The 25,604-nt window shown below is 40.1% G+C and overlaps 1 protein-coding gene and 1 pseudogene across 2 annotated transcripts in view; both read right to left on the bottom strand.

Annotated features, from left to right (window-relative positions):
- Positions 1-4,544: 4,544 nt before the first annotated feature.
- Positions 4,545-25,604, bottom strand: part of MYZAP (myocardial zonula adherens protein) — a 94,235-nt gene continuing 73,175 nt past the window's right edge. For both annotated transcript variants that reach the window (XM_025389892.1, XM_025389894.1), the window contains 2 exons: positions 14,774-14,874; positions 4,545-5,505 (listed from right to left, as the gene is read on the bottom strand). In XM_025389892.1, coding sequence (XP_025245677.1) covers positions 5,409-5,505; positions 14,774-14,874 — 198 coding nt within the window. In that variant the 3' untranslated portion in view covers positions 4,545-5,408. The remainder of the gene's footprint in view (positions 5,506-14,773; positions 14,875-25,604) is intronic.
- On the bottom strand, positions 21,279-21,335 carry LOC112628091 (annotated as a pseudogene).

Genomic DNA, 25,604 nt, shown 5'->3' with positions numbered 1-25,604 from the left:
TCAAGATTCACAATGGGTTCCCTCCAAATGACTAGTGTACCCTTTATGGGACACTGTCCCTGAGGAGTTTATGTCACTGGAGAGATAATAAATGGACACGAAGACTGGTTATGAGATGTAAGAATAAAGAAGGGGCTGAAAATAAGTTCCTCTGTGATTCAGACATGGGAACTATCAGGAGGGCCTGGACTCGCTGGAAAAGATTTTGGAGAGAGCAAGGGTCTTGAGGCGCATGTCTTTGTCTTCCAAGCACCTGGCATGTGCTGGGTGAACTGAACTGGCCCTCTCAGTTTGGCTGTCAACAAGAGCACCATGGCCCAATGGGGCCTCAGCCAGGACCCATTCCTGTCACCCCCACTTCTTGCCCTGGTGACCACCCTAGAATTCCTGGAGCAGGCAGATGGCATTCACTGGGGAGAAGGTGGGTGCTCAGAGTGGACACATGGACCAGCTCAGGGTTCAGCCTTGGTTGGTGCACCCTCCAACCACTTCGCAGATGTTGATCTTCTGTCCCAGGCTATCCCTGAAATAGGGGGCATGCCCCACTCAGAGTCAAACCACATCTTAGGCATGTGGCCTGAGTGACAGACTCTTGATGCTGGCTCACTAAGCAGCAGGACTTCTCTGATTCCTGGATCCTGAGGGACACTTGCTCCTTCTGAGTTCATCCTGTTTCCTATGGGCTGCCCAGGCACTTTCTGGGCCTTAGGGAACCTCCAGGCCCACAGCTCACACCTGCATGTCCCTGAGTTCTGATATCCACAGGCAATATGCTGAAGGAAATTTGTTCACCACCTGTTTTGGGGGCAGGTCTCCCTAAAGAAAGCAATGTTATACACTCTGTTTCTCATTCCTCATGTTGGCAAAAGGGTCAGGAAGTCACATTCTCAGCCTGTTAGTGAGAATTTCAATGGATTCAAATTTCCATAGGCCATATCAGGCCATATGCACCAAAAGACTTAAAATGTGCATACCTTTTGACCAGACAATTCCTCTAGGAATTGATCTGGAGAAAATAATCAGGCAAGTGTGCAAAAACGTGTGCAAAAGATGGTTCATCAGAGGACTGCTGAAGAAAAGTAAAGACAACATCCGAAATTCCAACACTAAGGGATGGGTCAAATAAATTATGGCACATCAAAAAATGGAATCCAATTACCTATAAGAAGCAATGGTGTAGATTATATATATAGTATATATATGCTTTTTGCTTACTTTATGTATATGTGTATATTTCTATATATAATACATATATATACTTTTTGCTTACTTTATATGTATGTATATATAAAGTAAGCAAACTTTATATATAAAGTATATATATATAAAGTAAGCAAACTTACTATATATAAAGTATATATATAAAGTAAGAAAACTTACTATATATATAAACTATATAAAGTGTGTGTGTGTATATATATATTTATATATATCAAGTAAGCAAAAAGTAACTACAAAAGTATGTAATGATAATAGGTAGCATCTATTAAGTGCTTATTATGTGCCAAGCACTATTCTAAGAACCATGCAGGCATTAACTCATTTACTCTTCACACCAACCCCATTAGGAAAGAACTCTCCCAGTTCCAATTTTACATCCCTCAGACAGGTTTGTGACTTACCCATGTGCACACCAGTGATTCAGCTCAGGTAGTTGACTCGAGTGTTCCCATGTTCTTAAAAATCACACGATTCTGCTTCTCAGTATAGGGTCCTATTTGTTTTAAAAACAAAGTAAGTGGGGTGTGTGTGTGTCTGTTTTAAAAGTCTGGAAGGACTGGAATGAAAATATTAATTGGAAGCATTATTATAGGATGTTGTTTTTATTTTTTTAAAACTTTTACATACACTGCTGCTTTCCATTTCAGTGAGATAAATTTACTATGAAATGTTAGAGTTCATTCTCCCAATTTTACATAATACCCTGCTCATGAAGAGGTTGATGAATGTCAGTCCTTTAGATGGAAGGTTGAGGGGCACTAGAGTTAATGTTGACAAAGGATCTGGAAGGATTATCTCTTAGTTTCAGTTTCAGTCTGTACAATTTAGGAAATCTCTATAATAGTCTTCTTGAGTAGTTCAAATCATGTTTAGAATTTTCCATATGTTGAAGATATATTTTAAAATACAAAGGCCCAAGCTGTAGAATGGTCCCTGGAATTCTCGGCATCACACTACCTGACTTCAAACTATACTACAAGGCTACAGTAACCAAAACAGCATGGTACTGGTACCAAAACAGATATATAGACCAATGGAACAGAACAGAGCCCTCAGAAATAATACCACATATCTACAGCCATCTGATCTTTGACAAACCTGACAAAAACAAGAAATGGGGAAAGGATTCCCTATTTAATAAATGGTGCTGGGAAAATTGGTAGCCATAAGTAGAAAGCTGAAACTGGATCCTTTCCTTACTCCTTATACGAAAATTAATTCAAGATGGATTAGAGACTTAAATGTTAGACCTAAAACCATAAAAACCCTAGAAGAAAACCTAGGTAATACCATTCAGGACATAGGCATGGGCAAGGACTTCATGTCTAAAACACCAAAAGCAATGGCAACAAAAGCCAAAATTGACAAATGGGATCTCATTAAACTAAAGAGCTTCTCCACAGCAAAAGAAACTACCATCAGAGTAAATAGGCAACCTACAGAATGGGAGAAAATTTTTGCAATCTACTCATCTGACAAAGGGCTAATATCCAGAACCTATAAAGAACTCAATCCAATTTACAAGAAAAAAACAAACAATCCCATCAAAAAGTGGGCAAAGGATATGAACAGACACTTCTCAAAAGAAGGCATTCATACAGCCAACAGACACATGAAAAAATGCTCATCATCACTCACCATCAGAGAAATGCAAATCAAAACCACAATGAGATACCATCTCATACCAATTAGAATGGCAATCATTAAAAAATCAGGAAACAACAGGTGCTGGAAAGGATGTGGAGAAATAGGAACACTTTTACACTGTTGGTGGGACTGTAAACTAGTTCGACCATTGTGGAAAACAGTGTGGAGATTCCTCAAGGATCTAGAACTGGAAATACCATTTGACCCAGTCATCCCATTACTGGGGATATACCCAAAGGATTATAAGTCATGCTGCTATAAAGACACATGCACATGTATGTTTATTGCGGCACTATTCACAATAGCAAAGACTTGAAATCAACCCAAATGTCCATCCCTGACAGACTGGATTAAGAAAATGTGGCACATATACACCATGGAATACTATGCAGCCATAAAAAAGGATGAGTTCGTGTCCTTTATAGGAACATGGATGCAGCTGGAAACCATCATTCTCAGCAAACTATCTCAAGAACAGAAAGCCAAATATCGCATATTCTCACTCATAGGTGGGAATTGAACAATGAGATCACTTGGACACAGGAAGGGGAACATCACACACCAGGTCCTATTGTGGGGAGGGGGTAGTGGGGAGGGATAGCATTAGGTGATATACCTAATGTAAATGACGAGTTAATGGGTACAGCACACCAACATGGCACGTGTATACATATGTAACAAACCTGCACATTGTGCACATGTACCCTAGAACTTAAAGTATAATAATAAAAAATAAATAAATAAATAAAATTACGTTTTTCTTTTCCTTGCTTGTTGTAAGAGAGAGAGAAAGAAGTGAATGTGGAAGTGTTGGCAGAGTAGTTTTCATTTCTACCTTGGTCTCATTAAAATTGACATTTTTAAGTCACTGCATTTCACTTAGAAACTGCTTCCAGACCAGTTTCTCCAGGGGGATGGGCTTCCAGGACCCTCTGCCTCTCTCTGAGTCCAGCTTCCATATCTCCTGTCCTAAGGACAGCTTTTTCCCTAAGTGCTCCTCTTTGGTGGCTGCCATAGAGCATGGTTTTTTGCTGCTAGAATAGCTCCAGTGGTGAGACTCAACCAGCAGTCAGCAGTGCTCTAAAACCTCCAGAATGACAGCAATCACTGCCTACGTGCCTGGCAGTGCCCAGTCCCTATGTGGGAATGACCTCATGTGGCACTCACATCAGCTTATCAAGTAGGTGTGATGATCCCAGGTTTTTAAAGGATGAAACTAATATTCAGAGAGCTTTGATGACTCGCCCAAGGTCCCACAGACATTGTTTAAATACAAATTTGGCTCCCAAATGCACATTTTCCTCTTAGCATGGTTCTGACTCACAGTGATTTATCTAACTGAGTTGCTTTGCTTTCTTACTTTTTTATTTCTTTGGTTTTTTGGAAGTGGAGACAGTAAGGGGTGAGAGATTTGAGGAAAGGTTTAAAAGTAAAATCCATTTGTGTACTTTGTGATCATTAATGTATCTTGCTTTTTCCACATGGTGTATTAACTAAATTTCAGGAATTAAAAAGACAGAGAGGCCCCCTGACACACAGTCAATCTTATGGCTTACAGATGCTTCTGTGGATTGTACTGTCTGGAAGATCATGTGATCTGATTTTGACACTCATTCCAGAGCCTGATCTGCTCTCTGCCCCTTCTACATGGTCATGGATGAAACACAGAGACAACATTAGTAGAAAATATATGGTATTTATTAAACATATGTGACATAGGTTATAATATCAAAGTACAGCATGCATGAACAGATTATTCATTCGTTTAACAAAAACACCAATTGATACTGAAAACGTTTAATGATTAAATTTCCATGACATATAAAATTCTCTTTAAGTTAAAGTGAGAAAGAAAAAAAAAATCACAAGTTGAATAAATACAGTGATTTCAGCTGGTCCAATGAAAGCATAAGGCACAAATTAAACCAAGGGACTAGCGCATTGGCATGAAGCTCGTCTGGCCCACACAAGTCTCTAACTGCGGCTCCCATGACCCTGCACAGATGCTTGGGACCAAGAGGAAAGAGCACCTGCAGCCTGGGAACCCTCCCTTCCAGGTTCAAGTTTGGCTGGGTGCCCATGCTCCTTGTGAACAGGCCTCTCTGTACCAGAGAAACGCTGCCTCTAATACTTTTATGGGTAATCAAGACCTTCATGCTCTATCAAATGATCCTGGCATGAATAACATGAAACTTCAAATTAATGTCCTTTTCCCTCCCAACCAAAGTCTAGCAAATAAAATACATTGTGAGGGAATCCTCCTGATAGGATTTCAGTATCTACAAAGAAAACAAATGATGGCACAGTACAGCAGGGTATGCCGGGTGGGTGTCTGAAACGTGACCTTGTATATCCCTCTCTCACCTGCCCACTCCACCTTCACTTTCCTTCCTGTCTTAGAAGTGGATCAGAGCCTCAGCGATTTCCATTTCGGCTTACACTGTGTATAGGGGAAACAAGAGTCACCCTTCCCAAAGGATTTCAAGCCACAGGGTTCCAGAGCCTTTGTCCACTTATAAAAAGTATGCGCCTCTGAGTGCCTAAGTCAGAGTTTTCTTCATGGTTAACTCCAGGACTCTTGTGTATGGGGTGTAGTTCCTAGAAGGCATCACGATTTCACGAGTCCTGCCTGTTTGACTGAGAAATGAGAAAAGGCAGGTCAGGAAAATGAAACAAACCCCCCTATATGCTTCACATGTTAAGACAACTCTAGAAAATGGTGTTTACGCACATAAAAATAAAAAGACGATAATGCAGCTTAACATTTCATTTAAATATTACAAACGGGCCCTGCAATGGACTTAATGTTTATGTTTTCCCAAATTCATATGTTGAAATCCTAACCCCTAAGGTGATGTATTAGGAGATGGGGTCTTTGGAAGGTGATTAGGTCATGAGGGTGGAGCCCTCATGAATGGGATTAGTGGCCTTATAAGAGAGGCCCCAGGACCAGCGTCATGACTCACACCTGTAATCCCAGCACTTTGGAAGGCTGAGGCAGGCAGATCACCTGAAGTTGGGAGTTCGTGACCAGCCTGACCAACATGGAGAAACCCCGTCTCTACTAAAAATACAAAATTAGCCAGGCGTGGTGGCACATGCCTGTAATCCCAGCTACTCAGGAGGTTGAGCAGGAGAATCGCTTGAACCCAGGAGGCAGAGGTTGTGATGAGCCGAGTTCATGCCATTGCACTCCAGCCTGGGCAACAAAAGCGAAACTCCGTCTCAAAAAAAAAAAAAAAAAAAGAGGCCCCAGAAATATTCATCATCCCTTCTGCTATGTGAGGACATAGCAAGAAGACACTATCCATGAACCAGAAAGCAAGCCCTCGCCAGAAACTGGATCTGCTGGCACCTTGGTCTTAGATATCCCAGCCTTCAGAACTGTGAGAAATACATTTCTATTGCTTATAAGCTAACTAGTTTCTGGTACTTTCTTATGGCAGCCTGAACAGACTATGACAGGTTAAAAATAAAAAAGTTATTTTTAGCAACCTGTAAAGGTTGTACTAGGCATCCATGGTTCAGAAAAATATGAAACATGCATTCAAGGGACTTGTCACCTGGTGGGAAAGATATAACATAAAAAATTTTCATGTACTATGTTAGCAACTATAACAGAGATGTAACAGCTGTGCTGGGCATTCTTCTTTTGCCATCCAACCCTACTCTCCCCCTTCTCCACCCTACTCTGTGGCCTGGAAAGGTGAGCATCAAGGGGTTCCCTTGCCCTTCAAATTCAGTTCCTTTTGGCCTACTGCAAGGTGGTAGCAGGGGATCAGGGAATGAGAGGACAAAGAGGTCAGGACATTTGTCCTTCCCAGCCAGGCTGCAGGTTGGTAGTTGGCAGCATCCCTCTACCAGGGTCCCTAGCTATAGCTCCCCAACTTGTTCTCGTCCCCTGGCTTTCTCCCCTGCCTCCCCAGGCAAAGGTGGTAACAGCTTCCACTGTCGCTAGCTCCGGAGCTTGCCACTGTCCCTTGTTTATTTCCCTTAATGTTGCCCAAACATCCACAACAGTCCCTTCATTTAACTCTCAAGCCTCCCTTCCCGCCATGACCTGAACAAAATAAGCATGAAGACATGATGGGAAAATTGAGGGCAGAACAATTTAGAACCACCAGGAAATTCACATCTGGAAATTCACACAGAGAAGGTGAATCTTGAAGGATGCCTAGCATTCACCAAGTGGGCAAAGCAGGGATGGTAACTCCAGGAAGAAGGGGCAGTATGTGCAAGGCAGAGATGGGTGAGCACACAGTTTGCGGATGCGGAACTGCAAACCATGTGCTCCTTTGGAACGACTGGAACAAAGAGTTCACAATGCGGGAGAGTGGCAGAAGATGAGGCCTGCTGGAGAAGGGTCCCATGTCCCTGGCTAAGTAGTTCAGAAGGGGACAGGGAACTACAGCAGGTTTTTAAGGAGGGCCATGGTCTGCTCATATTTTTATTCTAGCGAGATTCCTCTGGTACTATCGAGGGTTGACTAGGGAAGGATTATTCTGAAGGCAGGTCAGTTAGAAAATTCTTGTTCTTCAGGAGGTGAAAGAGAGATCATGAGAGCTTGAATTCTGACAGAAGCACTGGATGGGAAGTGGCAGGGAGATTTTAGGGAGATATTTGGGAGTTACAGTTAACAGGATTGGGTGACTAAGACATCCCATTTCTTTTTCATCCTGGACACGTAACTACATTTCCCAGCTTCTCTTGCCATTAGGTGGGCCTTGTGACTAAACAGGCAGAAATGACTTCTACTACTTCCATGTTTAACCCATAAAAATCTTCTACGTAAATCCCCCACGCTCTCTCTCTTCCCTTTTATATACAGCATACAGTTGGAGAATCCAGGAGGACTCCTAAGTGCAGGCAGGGTCGCTAGATGGAGGAATTCCTGCGTTACTGAAAGACTGTGTGGAGTGAAACCTATACCAAACTGCCTTAAACTGTGACATAGGAAATTAATCTTTACTGTGCTAAGCCACCGAGACCTATGGGTTCTTTCACACAGCTACGTTCTTTATCCCAACCAACGCGATGAGAAAATGTGTACATGAAGCCTAGGAGTCGAATCCCTTTCCCCTAACTTCCCACATCCAGTCATTCACCCGGTGATAGAGGATGTATTAAAAGCATGGCAGGGGGTGTATTTTAAACTTTGCATGTCTCCCCCAAAGAGATTCTCCGTGTTCTCCACCCAATCCCCATACACACCTATTATGGAGGCTTCTCACACCTCCATAGCTTTTTTTTTTTTTTTGAGACCAAATCTCTCTCTCTTGCCCAGGCTGGAGTGCAGTGGCATGATCTCAGCTCATTGCAACCTCTGCCTCCCAGGCTCAAGCAATTCTCCTGCCTCAGCTTCCCATGTAGCTGGGATGACAGGCGCGTGCCACCACCACCTGGATAATTTTTGTATTTTTAGTAGAGACGGAGTTTCACCATGTTGGCCAGGCTGGTCTTGAACTCCTGACCTCAAATGATCCTCCCAAAGTGCTGGGATTACAGGCATGGGCCAGTGCGCCAAGCCTCTATAGCATCTTCCTGCACTTGTTGGTCTACCCATTTGTGTCCATGGCTAGGTATAATTTCTGTAAGGGTGAAAGCCACATCTCCATCATCTCCATGAATCCAGCAGCTCACAGAAGCCAGCCACAGAGCTATTACCCCACATATGAATTACAAAGGAAACCAAAGGTTGGAGGAGTTTCAAGAAGTAAGGGGTCCCAGTGTCACCTGCCACAGAGAGCAATCCCTGGGACGTGGTGATCCAGGAGGCCCCAGGGACCTGACCAGGCAGTTTAGTGGAGTGCCAGGAGCAGAAGCCAGATGGCTATTTGTGCCAACTCCTGTGAAAATTCCACATAACAGAAACAGTCTCCAGTGACAATATCCTGAAAGCCCATAAAATGCAGAAATATTTATAAAAGTGAACCTTCTAGGGTTCAAAAACAGGCTCTCATATCCCGATCTTTTAAAAAAGAAGTGGGGTATTTTATTTTGTTGATCACTAGGAAACAACAGGATTTCAAGAACAGAAATAATCTCAAGCACAAAACTGAAACCCAACCATTTGCCTTAACACATTTAGGCTATTGTTAACCTTTTATTAATCAATAAAGGGGCAGTTCCCCTGGGGAAAACAATAGCAGAATCAGCAAATAAAGCTTTGACAAAAAGCTACTTTGTGTTCTGGTCTTTGCAACAGAAATACGAAAATATAAGCATTTTAAAGCACTCACTACGTGCTGAGCACTTATGACCATGGGGGATATTTTTCATCAAATTGCACCTATTATGACATAATTGATGAGTTTGCTGGAAACCAAGTTTCACTATAGGGCAGGAGAAAGAAAAGTCACTTTTCTTTTGGTTTTCGTTTTTTTCATTTTTCTTTGTAAATGAAAGCTAGATGACCGGGACTTGTTCTCAATGGCTTTCATTAACATATATCAAAGTTTTCAAACCAAATTTCTGAGTCTTTAAATACTCACATACACATGTGTGTGTGTGTGTGTGTGTGCGCGCGCGCGTGTGAAAACTCCTGAGCCCACAGTGAGTCTCCTCTCACCCTTTCCCTTTCCCTCTCTCTTTATGAAGAGATCCTTTGTCACTAGAAATTTATGGAAAACAAAGATTAGATGAAGGAGGGGAAGCTTTTGAGGAGGAGAAAGTGAGGCAGAGAGATGGTACTGAGTAGATTAGACAGTCTCGGGCAGGCTGGCAGCAGGAGGAACGGGAAAGAAAGAGGCAAGTCATGAAGGAAAGAACAGCACAGTATAAGTGAGTGAGTCAAGGAGCAAAATAATTCTCTGACTCAGAAGTGACTGCAATATACTGAGTTTAGGTGTCTGGGAAAGCAGCGGCTGCAGCCACAGAAATACGAAAATGCGGGGCACTTCCACTGGACATTCTATGCCTGTTACTTCACTTAATCCTCTCAACAAGCTTCCAAAGGGATTGCCACCGAAATCATCCTTTTCAAGATAAGAATCAAGGAGGGCAGGAATTTGCCAAAGCTGCAAATACAGCAGGAGGCAGACTCAGAACTCAAACTCAGGTCTAACTTCCAAGCCAGTATTCTTACTCACTCCTAAGAGGAGTGACTTTGAAGAAAGAGATGGCACACTCGGCCATGCAACGGCAAGTATGAAGACCAAGTGGACACCAGCTGGGAGTGCCCAGAAGGCTGCGGGGAACAAGGACTTGTATTCAAGAGAAGGGTGCACACTTTCTGTGGCTCAGCCACAGAGAGGAGAGGTGAAGCTGTGAGACTGGATGCAATCTTTGCAGGAAGTACTGGAACCAAGATAGAGCCATGTGGACTACCACGGCGAGGGTATTGGAGGAGGAAAAGAAGCCATCAAAGAAGCTGGAGAAGGACAGACCACCGAGATAGCTGGAGAACCAGGAGAGAAAACTCCCGCAAGGGTAAGAAACAGGCTGAGGAATCCTTCCTTTCTTCTTAGCAAGGACTGTCGAATGCTACAGGGAGATGGCTCCATTCAACAAATATTAAGTGCCTAGTATGTGCCAAGCATTGCTCTAAGGAGGTCCCAGGGAGAATGCAATTAGTGAAATAGATGAAAATCCCTGCCTCATGGAGCTCATATTCTAGTGAGGAGAGAGAGAGAGAGAGGAAAAAAAAAGAGGTAAAATATAAGCAGGAATCACTTCATCCAAGGCCTTTATTAAATAAATAAATGATGTGATAATACTGATCCCCTGCCTACATTCCTCACTTGGTATGTATCTTTCACTTATTCACCCAACAAATGTTTTTGAGTATCAACTAAATGCAATTTTTTTTTTTTTTTTTTTTTTGAGACAGAGTTTCACTCTTGTTGCCCATGATGGAATACAATGGTGCGATCTCAGCTCACCACAACCCCCATTTCTTGGGTTCAAGCGATTCTGCTGCCTCAGCTTCCTGAGTAGCTGGGATTACAGGCATGTGTCACCACACCTGGCTAATTTTTTATTTTTAGTAGAGATGGGGTTTCTCCATGTTGGTCAGGCTGGTCTCAAACTCCTGACCTCAGGTGATCTGCCCGCCTCGGCCTCCCAAAGTGCTGGGATTACAGACGTGAGCCACCGCACCTGGCAATTAAATGCAATTTTTTTTTTCACACAAGACAAAAAAAAAAGTAGAGCAGCTCTAAAAATGCTACTAGCAGTAGCACAGCATGTAACACTTGCAGTTGTACAGATGACTGGGTAGGAGAGGCCATGCTATTGTATAATGAGACAAGTACCCCATGCCTGCAGCATGCAGGGCCACTCTCAGGTCTTAGCTGACAGAGGCCTCATCAATCACTGGGCCTTCCAGAGTTTTACATAGTGTCTAGAGGGGGTGTCTAGAGAGTTTAACTGAAAAGTCCAATGCATACTGAAGCACTATATACTTGATCAGGCTATCAATCCATTTCATAAAATCAATAATTACCACCAATAAAAAGTTAATGAAATCATCTTAGCATACTCAAATTTATTTATATTTTATACAATGTTTTACACAGAAAATCAGAGTTTGGGTTTAGTTAATATTAATAGTAATAGCTATTAAGTGCTGAACTCTGGTCCAGTTACTATGCTAAAATGCTTTCATTTTTATTTTTATTTTTTTAAATTTATTTGAGACAGGGTCTCATTCTGTCATCCAGGCCCAGGCTGGAATGCAGTGGTGTGATCTCAGCTCACTGGAACCTCCACCTCCCGGGTTCAAACTATTCTCCTGTCTCAGCCTCCCTAGTAGCTGGGATTACAGGTGCACACCACCACACCCGGCTACTTTTTTGTATTCTAGTAGAGACAGGGTTTCACCAAGTTGCCCAGGCTGATCTTGAACTCCAGAGATCAGGCAAGCCACTGCCTCGGCCTCCCAAAGTGCTAGGATTACAGGTGTAAGCCACCATGCCCGGCCTATTTTTTATTTATTTATTTATTTATTTATTTATTTATTTATTTATTGTAGCGATAAGGTCTTGCTATGTGGCTTAGGCTGGTCTTGAACTCCTAGCTTCAAAGGATCCTCCTGCCTTGGCCTCCCCAAGTGCTGGGAACACAGGCGTGACCCACCATGCCCCGTCTCTAAATGCTTTATGTACACGTTTTCATTTAATCTTCAAAGCAACCCAATGAGGTTTGATATTGTCCTCTTCATTCTTATTTTAAAGATGAAAGAGTTGAGGCTTTAGAGAGATAAAGTAACTTGCCCAAGGCTGAGCTCAGCTAGCAGCTGGCTGGGCAGGGAACTGGACAGCCTGAGCCTCCCTGACTGTCCCACACTGATGAATTCCTTGTAGGAGAAGAACAGGGAGTAAGAACAAAACCCTTCTGCATAACTCTGGCTTAATTCAATGCTTGTACCGGTCTAAAATATTCTGGAGAAAAAAATCTTAAAAATATTCTGGACAATACCATGGAATATTTTATTAGTTAGATGCAAATTTGAAGTCCAAGTATGAACCAGGAATTTTGTTAGAACATACACACCACCATTTAGTAGCTCTCTGTTTATTACACACTTTCAAACTACTCATGTACTGCACCAAGACTCAAAAAGGCCTGGTTCTAATTCCGGCTATGTGGCTTCCAGTGAATCACTTGATCTCTCTGAGCCTCGATTCTGGTATCCATAAAACATGGGGATTAACTAGACCGGGAGTTCCAATTTGTTTCTGCCCATAGAGCTATTTATTCAAACAGAATCTTACTTGGAATCCAACACACAAAACAGACTAAAAGTTGACTTTCTCAGGTTGTTTTGGGGAGGAAGGAGGGTCCCACGGGCCAGCCCCTCACTAACCCTCCTCATCCCCCCGGGCATCCCGAGGCCTCTCCAGGAGCCCCAGCTCAGAGTAAGGCAGTTCCAAGAAGTACAGGTGGAAGGCCGCTGCCCTGCCCTAAGTTACCTAAAGATCCTGGGCTCCTCCCCACCCAGACTTGCCTGGCGCCTTTCACATAGTAGGCACTTAATAAATATTTGCGAGGAAACGAATGAAATATTATTCTGCCTTTTCGGAAACACGGATATGTAGTTTTCATTTCCTCTGCTGATTGACCTAGGTAGTTAAACTGCTAAGATGGATCCTGGGGGAAACCAAATGTTACATTTATGGAAAAGCTGCTTTTAGATACTGAAGTGGCTTCCAAGTTCACCATGGCCATAAGTTAAGGGTCTGTCAGCACTTCCATTATGAAAACCGCTTTGTGGTTTCATAACTTAGCCATAAAAGTTTGCTTCAGGCTATACTTGGGCATACAAATTGAAAAGCTTGTTTTAAGCCAAAATGTGGGAATTAGAAAACAAACAATTTATTGGTTTCAGACATAGTTTTGTACCCGTCTTAGCCAAACAAGATTTATTATGTGGGCAATTAGAGTGGACTAGGCCAGTTGGCTTTTGAAAAATACAAAAAGTGGGGAAATGGCCAAATTATTTATATTTCAAAAAGGCCTCTGAACACAATTGATCATTCTTTTTGGTTATATTTTCACCATGTACTTTGTACCACACGATGATGAGATCGAGAGTCTAATATATATATAGATATATGTATATGTATATAGATATAGATATTCAACATTTTCTGTTAATTATATCAGAATGATAAAAAATGCCTTTTTACGAGAAGGCAAGCAATGTAATTGAGGACATTGTCAAAGAAAGAACCTAATTCTGCTTTTGGTAAATTCTTTTAGAATGGCAAGTGATTCATTTTAATTAACAAAAATGATAATACCAGTAATAAATACAAATTAATAAAGTAAGGAAAGGAGGCCTTATTATGCAATGTTAGAGCTTCTGGAGATCTGAGAAATTACCTAGTCAAATCACTGACTTTACAAGTCGAGAAACTGAGGCCCCAGTGAAGAACCTGTCTGAAGGCATCCTGCTGCTGGCTGCTAGGACAAGAACCAGGTATTCCACACCCCAGCTTGGTGATCGGCCTGTCACTATTTTCCACCAGCTATAACCACTCAGGATTCCAGGATTCGACATTTTTCTAGACTATTATGTCCAGCAAAGCACACACAAGTGTCCCAGTCCACACAAGAATCCACCCTCCTGCACACAGGATACCAGGCATTTTGTGATCTTGATTACCTAAATCACAAGTCACATGTCATTAGCATCTTTGCTGTAAACTTGTTTTATGTCCTCTTTAGGCCGGGCACAGTTGTGAGCACCTAGAAATGGCGAGTTAGTTATCAGAGGCAGGTTACTGTGTTACAGGCTCTAATGTCACCAGGAAGAGACACAAGCGTGGAAGCAGCTTAACAAGGAACAGGTCAGTCTTCTAGCTCAGGAATGTAACTGAACAAACCGGGTTATAGTTATCGCGTATCTGCTGATGACTCAACCAGAGCAGGTATTTATGAACTGGATCCAGTGCTTGACAATACCCTGTTACAGTACTGAGGAATAGATGAATTTTTTTCAAGGTTTAGATCCTCCCTCTTGTATATCACTAAAGCACCTTCGATGCCCCTCTCACACTGTTATATATGTCTACCTACATACCTGTCTCTCCCTCCAGACTGTACTCTGGGGCAGGAACCAAATCTCGTTCCTCTCTGTGTCAAACTGTCTGACATAGGGAAGATACTAACAGCATTAGCTGAATGAATGAAGGAAGGAAGAAATGCATGCATTCACTGACAGGGCCCATGTCTCTCTAAATGGCTTCCCCAGGTCTCTCCTTTGCCTACCCCTCCACCCTGCACAATGCCCCTGTTCCTACAGAAACCAGTCAAGCCCCTCAGCAGCCACCACTTGGCTTTGCAGAAATATTTTTGATAGGAAGAATGCAATTCTGCTAAGAACGGCCCAGTAAAGTATTTTCTTCAGCCAAAGAGGAATCTGAATTAAAAAAAAAAAAAAAATCAGGAAATTCCTAAATACCTGGGTAGAAGATCACAGCCCACTCCAATCTCTCTGGTTTCCACTTCGGTCTTGGCCTGGGTTTCTAGTAAATAGTCCAACCTGCTTTGTAGTTCGTTATTCTGGAGACGAGAAAAAAGATATTTTCAGTAAGTCAAATATGTTCCCCCCCAAATATGTATAATACAATTTATATGTATTATCTGACTTTGCCCCATAACATGGGCAACTATCACAATGTATTTACAGAGCATCACTTACACAATAGGTGTTGAAGAAATAGATTGATTGAATCCATACAAATGGCTTTCTATGCATGTACAGACATCTGCATCCAATTTTACACAAATGAAAACAAAATATTGTAATCTATGTTATAATCTGCTTTTTCAGCCACTAATTTGTTGCAGCTATTTTTCTATCTTTATTAGTTTTCTTTTTGTGTCAACAAACTATTTTAATTCATTAATAGTATTCCATTGTATGGATACATTATTTATTTAACTAGTCCCTTATTGATGGGCATTTAGATATTTATCATGTTTTTGCCATTATAAATAAGGTGCAGCCCAACTTTTAACACCTCCTCATTAAACTATAAAATGAGCAAGTCTGTTAATTTAACAGTAGGAAATACCTCTATAACTTAATTAGTATTTCATAGGTGTGGAAAATTCAGAATCTCACACATATAAAGTAGAACAAGCTCCTTGGGATTAAAATGCACATTCAGAAAACTTTTTTTCTTTCAGGCCAGAGCCAAACATTACATAAGTTAAAGATTAGCTGCTCAGCAATTGGAAATTTGCCTCATGGGGGAAATGAAGGACAAAGAAGCAAGAGATACAGAAATGAAAATAGACAAAGAAGTTGAAGATACTGAAATGAAAATAGATGAAGTGCTGGTGCCTGAAATCTAAAGGGCAAAAACACCAAAATAAAAAAAAAAAGTTCAGAAAGAAGTGAACAGTGGTTATCTCTGCGTATGAGATTTGGGGATGCTTTTTAAAAAGTCCTTCTATATATTTTTCATTAACACTAGACTAAATGTTCAGGAAGCAGTGATCATATCTATCTTCCTGGTTGTATTCTCAAAGCATGGCATGCAGCAGATGCAAGATAAATATTTGCTGAATAAATAAATTTATAATTGATTTTACAATGAACATTTTATTTGCATAACTAGAAATGAAATCGTTTGCTCTTTTCTTAAGTTGGAGCTGAAGCTGAGGCACTATTCTAAGACATTAGATAACACAACGAAGTTTAAAAGTTCTATGGAGACAGAAGCTCATTTGTTTTGAAAGAAAGAATGTGGGTTATTCAGTAGCTCCTGCTCTGAAAGGTCGATACCAAGGAGCAAAGTATCAGTTCTTGTGAAAATTCATGTTCTGTACAGTGTAAAGGTCAATGAATCCCTTCTGATAAATAAGAAATGGTGTAAAGGAAGAGAATGCTCTCCAGATCCCTTAGCAGATGACATGCTATGACAGATCAATAGGCTCTGAATCTATCACCTCATCCCCAGTATGGAAGAATGGTGCTGGCTTATTCCCAGAGAGTCATCGGCATTCACACACACATACACACACACACACACACACACACACACACGCCCACGCAGAGAGAGAGCGAGAGAGAGAGCGCTTCCCCAACAATGTCTAAACTCTCTAATTTATAAGGAAAGAGAAAGGCAGAAGAGGCCTGCCTTTGCTGGATGCTCCAGTAACCCCATAGCCTTATCCCTTCTTAGTGTAAAGACTTTAATCGTGAGGATTTCACAGCATGCTGGGTCTAATACCTATAGGTAGGGGGCCTAAAAGACAAGGTTAACAAATATGCCGCAACTGATACACAGTGAATAGTGGACAAGTGACCCCAAATCCTTTGTTCTATTTCATGGGAACTCTGTGTGTGCATGACAGATACCCACAGAAATCAAAATAAAAAATGTATACCCATGAGAATATAATGCAATCAGTAGAAAAATTATTGTATATCTACTATATATCAGGTAGTGAAATTAGCTGAGGGAAGAGTTAGAAGTTAAAGAAATATGGCATGATTTGCCACCTTTGAGGAGCTTGGTCTTGCGGGGATACAGATAACTCAGCAGCAAATAAGAGAACAATGTGCTAAGTAACATTATAGGGGGACCCAAAGAATATTAAGAGGGAACTCAGAGGGGACATCTGACTCAAAACGGGGACAGGGGTGGAGTTTCTGGAGTTAGGCAAGAGAAAGAGAGTAAGAAAAAGCAAAGGAGATGAGTATTCCAGAACTGTGGAAACACACAGGGTTGAGAAAAGGCACCTTATTGCATTACACAGGTGTGCAGAAGTTAGTTACGAAAGGCTACGTATGCCATTACAAGAAGTTAGAAACCAATCTTACAATCGCAAAGTCAGCACCAGAATTTCTTTTAATCACCTGGCTCCCAAGTGAAAGTTGGATTGGAGGAAAATAAGACAAAAGGCAGCAGAAAGGCCACTGCAACTATTCAGCTAAAGAGTGGGGGTTGCATTTGCAGTAGAAAGGAGTATGCACTCAACAAACTGATCCTGCTGCAAGTCACAGCTATACATTCTGAATAACAGATTAAAAACAACTAATGAGGTCTCTAGAGAAGTCAACAAAGACCGGCAAGTTTTGGAGATGAGGTGAAACTTGAAGCACGTGGCAAGTAGTCCTCCGTATTCTCTGTGTTTTATTATTTTTCTTTTTGCTGGCAGCTTTGCCCTGACAGCAGCACAGTCATGGTGGTGGCAGTACAGATATAGTAAAATATTAACAGAAAGATCATCTTTCTGGTGGAAGAAACCAGGAGAAGGATGCCAGGGCTACTAACAGTAGGGGAGATGGCAAAAGAGAAGAGTCAGAGTAGGGGGAAAACACTAAACCCTTGTATATAGACTCAGCTCAAGTCACTGGTAGACGACTGAACCATGCATGTCTGGAGAAAACTGAAAGAAGTTTGCAGCTAATGTTTAAAGAACTGAACTGAGATCTGCCATCACCATCACAGACAAGCAGGATGTAGTTGGGTCTGGCTAAATTCATTGCCTTTTACAACAAAAACCCAACAAAGCACTCACAATGTCCAGCTTATGATCCAAAATTATGTGACATATAAAGAGTCAGGAAAATATTACCCATTCCTAAGGGAAAAGAGAATCAACAGACACCAATCCTGATATAACTCCGATGTTGGAATTTTCAGACAAAGACTTTAATGCAGCCATCATAACAATGATCAGCGAGACAAAGAAAAATATGCTAACGATTAATGAAGTAGTAAAAAAAATCAATAGAAAATATAAAAAAAAGAACTAAATGAAAATTTTAGAACAGGAAAGTATAATACCTGAATTTTTTTTTTAAAGTCACCAGATTGACTTAAGACTGAAGATGATAAAGGAAAAAGTCAGTAAACTTCAAGATACATTAATAGAAATTACCCAATTGAAAGTAGATAAATAAAAGACTGAAAACAATAAATGGAGCACTGTGGAACTGTGAAGCAATTTGAAAAGCGTAACGTATGGATTTTTTAATCAAAGAAAAAGAGAGGAAAATTAAAGCAGAAAAATCACTGTACAACATAATAGCTGAAAACTCCCCACATTCAGTGAAAGACATAAATTTACAAATTCAAGAAGCTCAGTAAACCCCCAAACAGGATAAATTCAGAGAGAAACACATTACAGTCAAACTTCTGAAAACCACAAACGAAGAAAAATCTTGAAAGCAACTTGTTACATACAGGGGCATCATCATTTGAATTACTACAGATATCTCATTAAAAACCATGGAAACCAGAAACAATGAGTACCAAGAGAAATAAACTGGCAACTTAGAGCTCTATATCTCTCAATAATGAAGGCAAAATAAAGACCTGCCTTTCAGAGAAGAAAAACTCAGAGAATGTTTTACCACCTGGCCTGCACTACACAAAATTCTAAATAAAAGGTCTTCAGGCTGAAGAGAGATGACATCAGAGAGAAAAATCAGACCTCCAGAAATAGAGTATATATGAAAGAATCTAGTTTCTCTTAATTTCTTTAAAGTGCATATGATCGTTAAAGCAAAAATAATAATGTATCGTGGTTTTATAATGTATGTAGATACAATACATATAAAAATTATAGCCACAGGCACAGCAGTAAATGAACCTATATCATTGCAAGATTTCTACATTTTATAAGAAATGGTACAATATTATCTCTAGGTGGACAGTGAACAGCTAATGATGTATACTGCAATACCCAGAGTAACCACCAACATATTAGAGAAAAGAGATATAGCAAAAATGCCAATGGATAAATTAAAATGTTATTTTAAAAAAACTGAAATAATCTAAAAGGCAAAAAGGAAGAACAAAACAAACAAGCAAGCAAAATAAGCAAAACAAACCAGAAGCAACAAACAGAAAACAAATAATGAAATGTAGATCTAAATCCAATCATATCAATATAATTAAATAATAGTAAACTACATACTCCAATTAAACAGCAAAGACTATAACAATGTATAAAAAAGCAAGTCCCAACTATTGTGTATAAGAGATGTACTTTAAATACAGAGATACAAATCAGTTGAAAGTAAATGACTGGAATAATATATATCATGTAAACAGTAAGTATAACAGGGCAAAAATGGCTACATTAATATCAGTTAAAATAGAGATCAAGACAAAGAGTATTAACAAAGGTAGGGACCAACATTTCATATCGTAAAGATCAATTCATCATCAAGACATAACAAAAATGTGTATGTACCTAGTAACAGAGTTTCAAAGTACATAAAGTAAAAACTAACAAAGAAAGAAAGAGACAGTGTAAAAAACCATGGTAAGGGATTATAACACCTTTCTCTCGGCAATTATCCAAAATCCAAGAAAAATGTCAGTTATCTAAACAATATTATCAACCACCTAAACCCGATTGATATTTGTAGAACATACACAACAGCAAAATATATATTTTTTCACAAAAATTTAATTGAAAATATATGCTGGGCCATAAAATAAGTCCCAATAAATTAAAAGTTAAAACCATACAAGCTGTGTTCTCTGACTATAACAGTATTCAATTAGAAATAAAAATAAGATATCAACAAAAATTTCAACTATTTGGAAATCAAATAACCTGCTTCTAAATAATCCATAAATCAAAGAAAAATCTCAAGGGAAATTAGGAAATACTTCAAACTGAATGATAATAAAATTACAGTATATCAAAGCTCGTGGGATGCAGGTGAAGCAGAGATTAGAAGAACATTTACAGCTTTAAAGGTTTATATTAAAAAAGAAGAAAGGTCTAAAATCAATGACCTAAGTTCTACCTCAAGAAGCTAGAAAAAGAAAAGCAAAGTAATCCCAAAATAATTAGAAGGAAGTAAGTAATGAACATCAGGGCAAAAGTCAATAAAATAGAAAGCAGACACGCAATGGAGAAAATCACCAAAGCCAAAAGCTATTTTAATTATTTTTAAAAATCAACAAGAATTGATAACCCACTATTTGGGCAAAGAAGAGAAAGAGAGACAGAGACATAGAGTGCATAAGATAGGGAGATCAAGAGGGTACAAATAATCAATATCAGATATTAAAGAGACATTAAAAGTAAAGAACTGGGCATCTGTGTAGAAAAAAAGGAGTATTAATACCTTTACTTCACACAAAACCCAAAGATCAACCTAAAATGTATCATCTAAATAAAAAAGTAAAAACTATAAAATTCTTAGGGGAAACCACAGGAGAAAATATTTGTGACCTTGTAGTAGGAGAATATTTCTTAGGACACAAAACACACAAATCATAACAGAAATAAATGGTTAATTTAAAATCAAAAATAAAAAATCTCTTCAACAGGGCCTGGCATGGTGCCTCAAGCCTATAATCCCAGCACTTTGGGAGCCCGAGGTGGGCAGATCACTTGAGCTCAGGAATTCGAGACCAGCCCAGGCAACGTGGTGAAACCCATCTCTATTATAAGTACAAAAATTAGCCAAGCGTCGTGGTGGCATGCACTTGTAGTCTCAGCTACTCAGGAGGCTGAGACGTAGGAGGATAGCTTAAGCCCAGGAGGTCGAGGCTGCATTGAGCCAAGACTGCACCACTGTACTCCAGCTTGGGTGACTGCACAAGACCCCATTGCAAAAAATACATATATATGTATCTTCAGCTATCATTAAGAAAACAAAAAAGCAAGTCACAGGATGGGAGAAAATGTTCATAGTACATATATCTGACAAAGGACTCGAATCCAGAATATATAAAGAACTTTTCCAACTCAATAGTAAAAAAACTAAAAGCTCAATAAAATAATGAACTAAAGATTGGAACAAACACTTCGAAAGATGAAACTTACAAATGGCAAAAAGCATACGAAAAGATTCTCAAAAAGAAGAAAAGAAGCTCAGCATCACCAGTTGACAAGGAAATGCACATTAAAACCACAATGAGACAGCACTCTATATCCCCTAGCACGGCTCAGTTTATTTTCTTTTGTTTTTATTTTTATTTTGGGGTTTTCAAAGCCAGAAAACCTGCTAGACAAATTCTAAAAGAGCTATAAAACTGAATGGCTACATTTAAAAGGTTGGCAATACTAGGTCTGGGTTAGGATATGGAGACACTGGTACACTCAAACTGTAGGAAATTAAACTACTACAACCCCTTTGAAAAACCGACGGTCTCTCAGAAAGTTAAACTTATGCCTCCTCTTACAACCCAGCTATTCCACTACCAGGAATTTACCCAAGAGGAATTGAAACTATGTTCACATAATGAGTTGTACTATAATGCTCACTTCTGCTTTATTCACAATAGCCCTGAGCTAGAAACAACTCAAAAGTATTTTGTCAGGTGAATGAATAAACTGTGATATATTCATACAACAGAATACCACTCTGCAACAAAAGGGAATGCATACAACTTAGATGCGTCTCAAATCATTATGCTGAGTGAAAGAAGCTCGACACCGAAGAGTGCATGCTATAGGATTCCATTTCTAGAAATGGAAATCATACAGTGGATTCCCACTAAATGGGAATCTATAGTGACCAAAAGTGATAAAAAGTGACTCGCCACCTCCAAAAAAAAAAAAAAAAAAAAAAAAAGATCAGGAATTGCCTAGGGATGAATGGAAAGCTGGGTTGCAAAGTGAAACCAGAGAATCTTTGGTGGGGTTATAGAAATGCTCTATATCTTGATGGCAGTGGTTATTTCACGGGTATACACACTGTCAAAACTCAGTGGATTATACACTTAAACAGAAACAATTATTTATGTAAGTTAATAAATAACGGAAACTTATTTATGTAAGTTAATAAATAACTAAGTTGACAAGGTAAAAAATAAACGATGATGAAAGCCTGAACATGGGCAATAAGAGGAGAGTTAGAGAGTGTGGGGCAGATTTAAGAAATACTTTTAAAAATTAAATTAACGGACTTGATACAATAAAACAAGACTATCTGCTTCTTAGTCTTACAGAATATGACTACAGTGGAACGACAAAGAATAGCCTCAGACTGTTGCCTGGACTGTGCTACAGAAAAGATTGCTTCTGGGACTGAGAAGTAAATTGCATGGTTTTCCTGCTTTCAAACACTACCCCCCTTGTGTTTATATGTGTAACGGATACCAACCCGATGGCTTGGGAGGCGCATGTGCCCTCCGCGAAGGGAGAAAATGTGTAACACTTCTGAACATGTTTTGGAAATTATGTTACGAATGTTTGGCAGTCACCTCCCCCACCATTTCCCTCAGGCCCAGGGGTGTGGGCAGCTCGGGGGCTGTAGCACATACATAGAATGTGTGTTCCATAAGATGCATGTGGGGAGCCCGGTGCCTGGTGCTGCCACTCCAACATTACACAGAAAAATTATTAATAGTTCCAAGAATGCACAACAGACACACTGAGAGGCTCAGGTGTTACACAGCACACATCAAATGCAGGATGGACAAAACCAAGACATTTGACTCCTTTCCTCTGACTTTTGAATTGAGCTGTAAGTGTAGGATTTCCAACAGAGAAAAGTGTAACGAAATCTGTTCAGAGTTTCAAAAAGCTTATGAAGATAAATGCTTGCAATGTTATTTTAAGAACATTTTCTATATTGGAAATGGAGAATATTTCTTCTTCTCTAGAAGTTGAGCTAATAAAAAAATTGTTTGGAAAAAAACAGAAAGAAAAAAGAATGGGCATATTTTTGTTATCAGGAAGATTTTCTTTTTCACCTTTAGTTTAGAATCAGAGGGCACATGTGCAGGTTGGTGACAAAGGTATATTGCGGGATGCTGAGGTTTGGGGTATGACCGAGCCCATCACCCAGGTAATAAGCATAGCACCTGGTAAGTAGTTTTTCAGACCGTTTCCCCCTCCCTCTCTCCCGCTTCTAGTAATCCCCAGTGTTTATTGTTCCCATGTTTATGTCTACCAAACACCGCATGTTCTCACTTATCAGCGGGATCAAGAAGATTTTAAATTGGTTGATGAAAACGTAGTCTGACAGGGCCAGGCTAGAGCAAGCTTTTAGGAGCCTGCTGTGTCATTTGGGTTTGGGGCAGAGGGAGGAGGGAGTTCCAAATCTAATGAGTTTAAACACAGGTAAGCACAAATGATGAATCCAGGGACTAAAATGATCCATATTCTCTGTTTTAAAAGAAAAGAAGAAAGGTTCTAGAGTGTCAGCCGTGACCTAGGAAAGGGCCTGTCCTTTTCTCTGAGACCAGGATGAGGTAGAGGGTCCTCCCTTCACTGTTTGTCCAGGAGCCTAATGTGATTTCAACATTTCAACAAAGTTTTCAAACATTAAAAATGGTAATAATCTCAGAGTTGATCTTAGCCTTTTCCCTTTTTTAAAGATGAAGTACCTGAGCCCAGACTGTTGGTGGCATGATTTGCCCAAGGTCATGCACAGATAATGGCAGAATGTGAGTCAGAACCAAAGTCTCCAAAAGGCTGAGTAATTAAGAAAGAATTAACACTGGTACTGTGCCAAGCACAATTCTAAGTGTTTTGTATATATTATTTAATCATAAAAAATTTCTTTCAAGTGGGAGTGATTATCCCCATTTCACAAACGCTGAAACTGATGCTCAGAGGGGTAGAATTACCCGCCCAGAGTCACTCTGCTTGTAAGCAGAGGTGTCAGGGTAAAAACACAAAGCCCTTAGATATAACTGCAGAGTTATGTAATACTAATGGTGCACTAGTAAATTTTTGAAAATAAAATCCCTAGGTTAAAAAGCTCTGATTGTGACGTATGTCAATTTCTGTGATGTAAAGACCTCCTCCATAGCTAATTTCAAGTGACCAACATGACATCCCCAAATGGAGACCTGAGAAGCGATGCATGCCTTCCACTTTCATTAACCGGTATGAAGCAGCTCCAGCACAGTGCTGGATATGCCATGCAGTCCTGAACCCGTAGCTCAAGAAGGAGAACAGCTAAAACATTCTTGGGGAACAGCTAGGAACTAGACTGAGGACATGTGTAAGAACTAAGGCTCTTCAGTCTGAAACTAAGGGTTGCTTCTTTAAAACCAACAGCATTGTCGCTAAGAGAAGCACAGGCATGATCAATAAATCCCTAAATACTGCCAGGGCATGGAGCCAGAACAAATAATAGGAGCAATGACATCATACAAGACCATCAGCTTATGACACTCAAACTCTAAGACTTGATACGAATCCCAAACACCTATGAATTCTACAAATACTGGGGCCAACTGCTAAAAGAAGCTGCAATATTGCCAGCCTATAAGACTCATGTCCAGCCTCACCTTCCCGGCATGCACCTTTCTGGTTGCTGCAGACAAAGGACTTCTGGGCCCTATGGCCTGCTAGTAGGACCTGGCCTGTCCAAGCCCTGCTCTTCTTCACCTAAAGGTGAAATTCTCTTTTTTAAATTATCACACAGCTGAGTTTGATGCCAGTCTCCAACTTTGAAGGATGAGCAAAAGAGAAAGAGTGATTCATTATGGGACATAGCTATCAATCTAAAATATTTATCAATGATAATGAAAGAGTCCCTGGGACCCAGGCAATTAAAGAAACAGTAACACATACAGCATTTACCATGAGCCAGGTACTTCTCTAATCACTTAAGTATTAACACATTTAATCGTCATAACAACTCTATGGAGAGGAAGCCATTTCACAGAGAGTTCCTATTTATCAACAAGCCAACTGAGGCATAGAACAGTTAATTAACTTGCTCAATATCACATCACTACTAAGTGGCAGAGCTGAGATTTGTACTCAGGTAGTATGAGTATGGAGTCTGCAATTGTGCCCTTAACAAACGTAGCTACTTATTAATAAGAAGGGGAGTTACCAGATTTATCTACCAAAACTTTTGTGGTTTCTTTTAGGAGGTATTAATTAGATATCTATTTAAAAGTTTTCTGTGTTATGTTAGAAAGAATAACAAAAGAACATGTAAGTTAGGTCACCCCAGGACTTCAGGGCCTGAAGAAGGACTGCTCAGCATCCGTACCGTAGAGCAATCAGGTGGAGAGTTGAGCAGCAACGTGTCAGCATTAGCGATCATTCACAATTAGCAAGGAACAGCGTCAGCAGAGTGTGTGTAAATTATCAACTAGTCTGAGAGTCAAAGAGGAAAACCAAGTATTTGAATGTCACCTCTGATCTCCTAGGAGAGGAGATCTCTACATGGCCCAGCTATGTATGATGAAATATTGATAAAGAATACATGTATTTTTAATAGTGCTAAAGACAGTGATAAGGAGTCCTGAGTTTGAGTCACCTTGGAAGAAGCCACTGAGGGCCCTGTGACCCAACCAAGAACCTATGTAACCCACATCCTCTAATCTTAGCAA

This window comes from Theropithecus gelada, chromosome 7a (assembly GCF_003255815.1).
Source record: "Theropithecus gelada isolate Dixy chromosome 7a, Tgel_1.0, whole genome shotgun sequence".
In the NCBI taxonomy this organism is placed as follows: domain Eukaryota; kingdom Metazoa; phylum Chordata; class Mammalia; order Primates; family Cercopithecidae; genus Theropithecus; species Theropithecus gelada.
The sequence above is the reverse complement of the archived record's forward strand: the minus strand, read 5'-3'. Positions and strand labels throughout refer to the sequence as shown.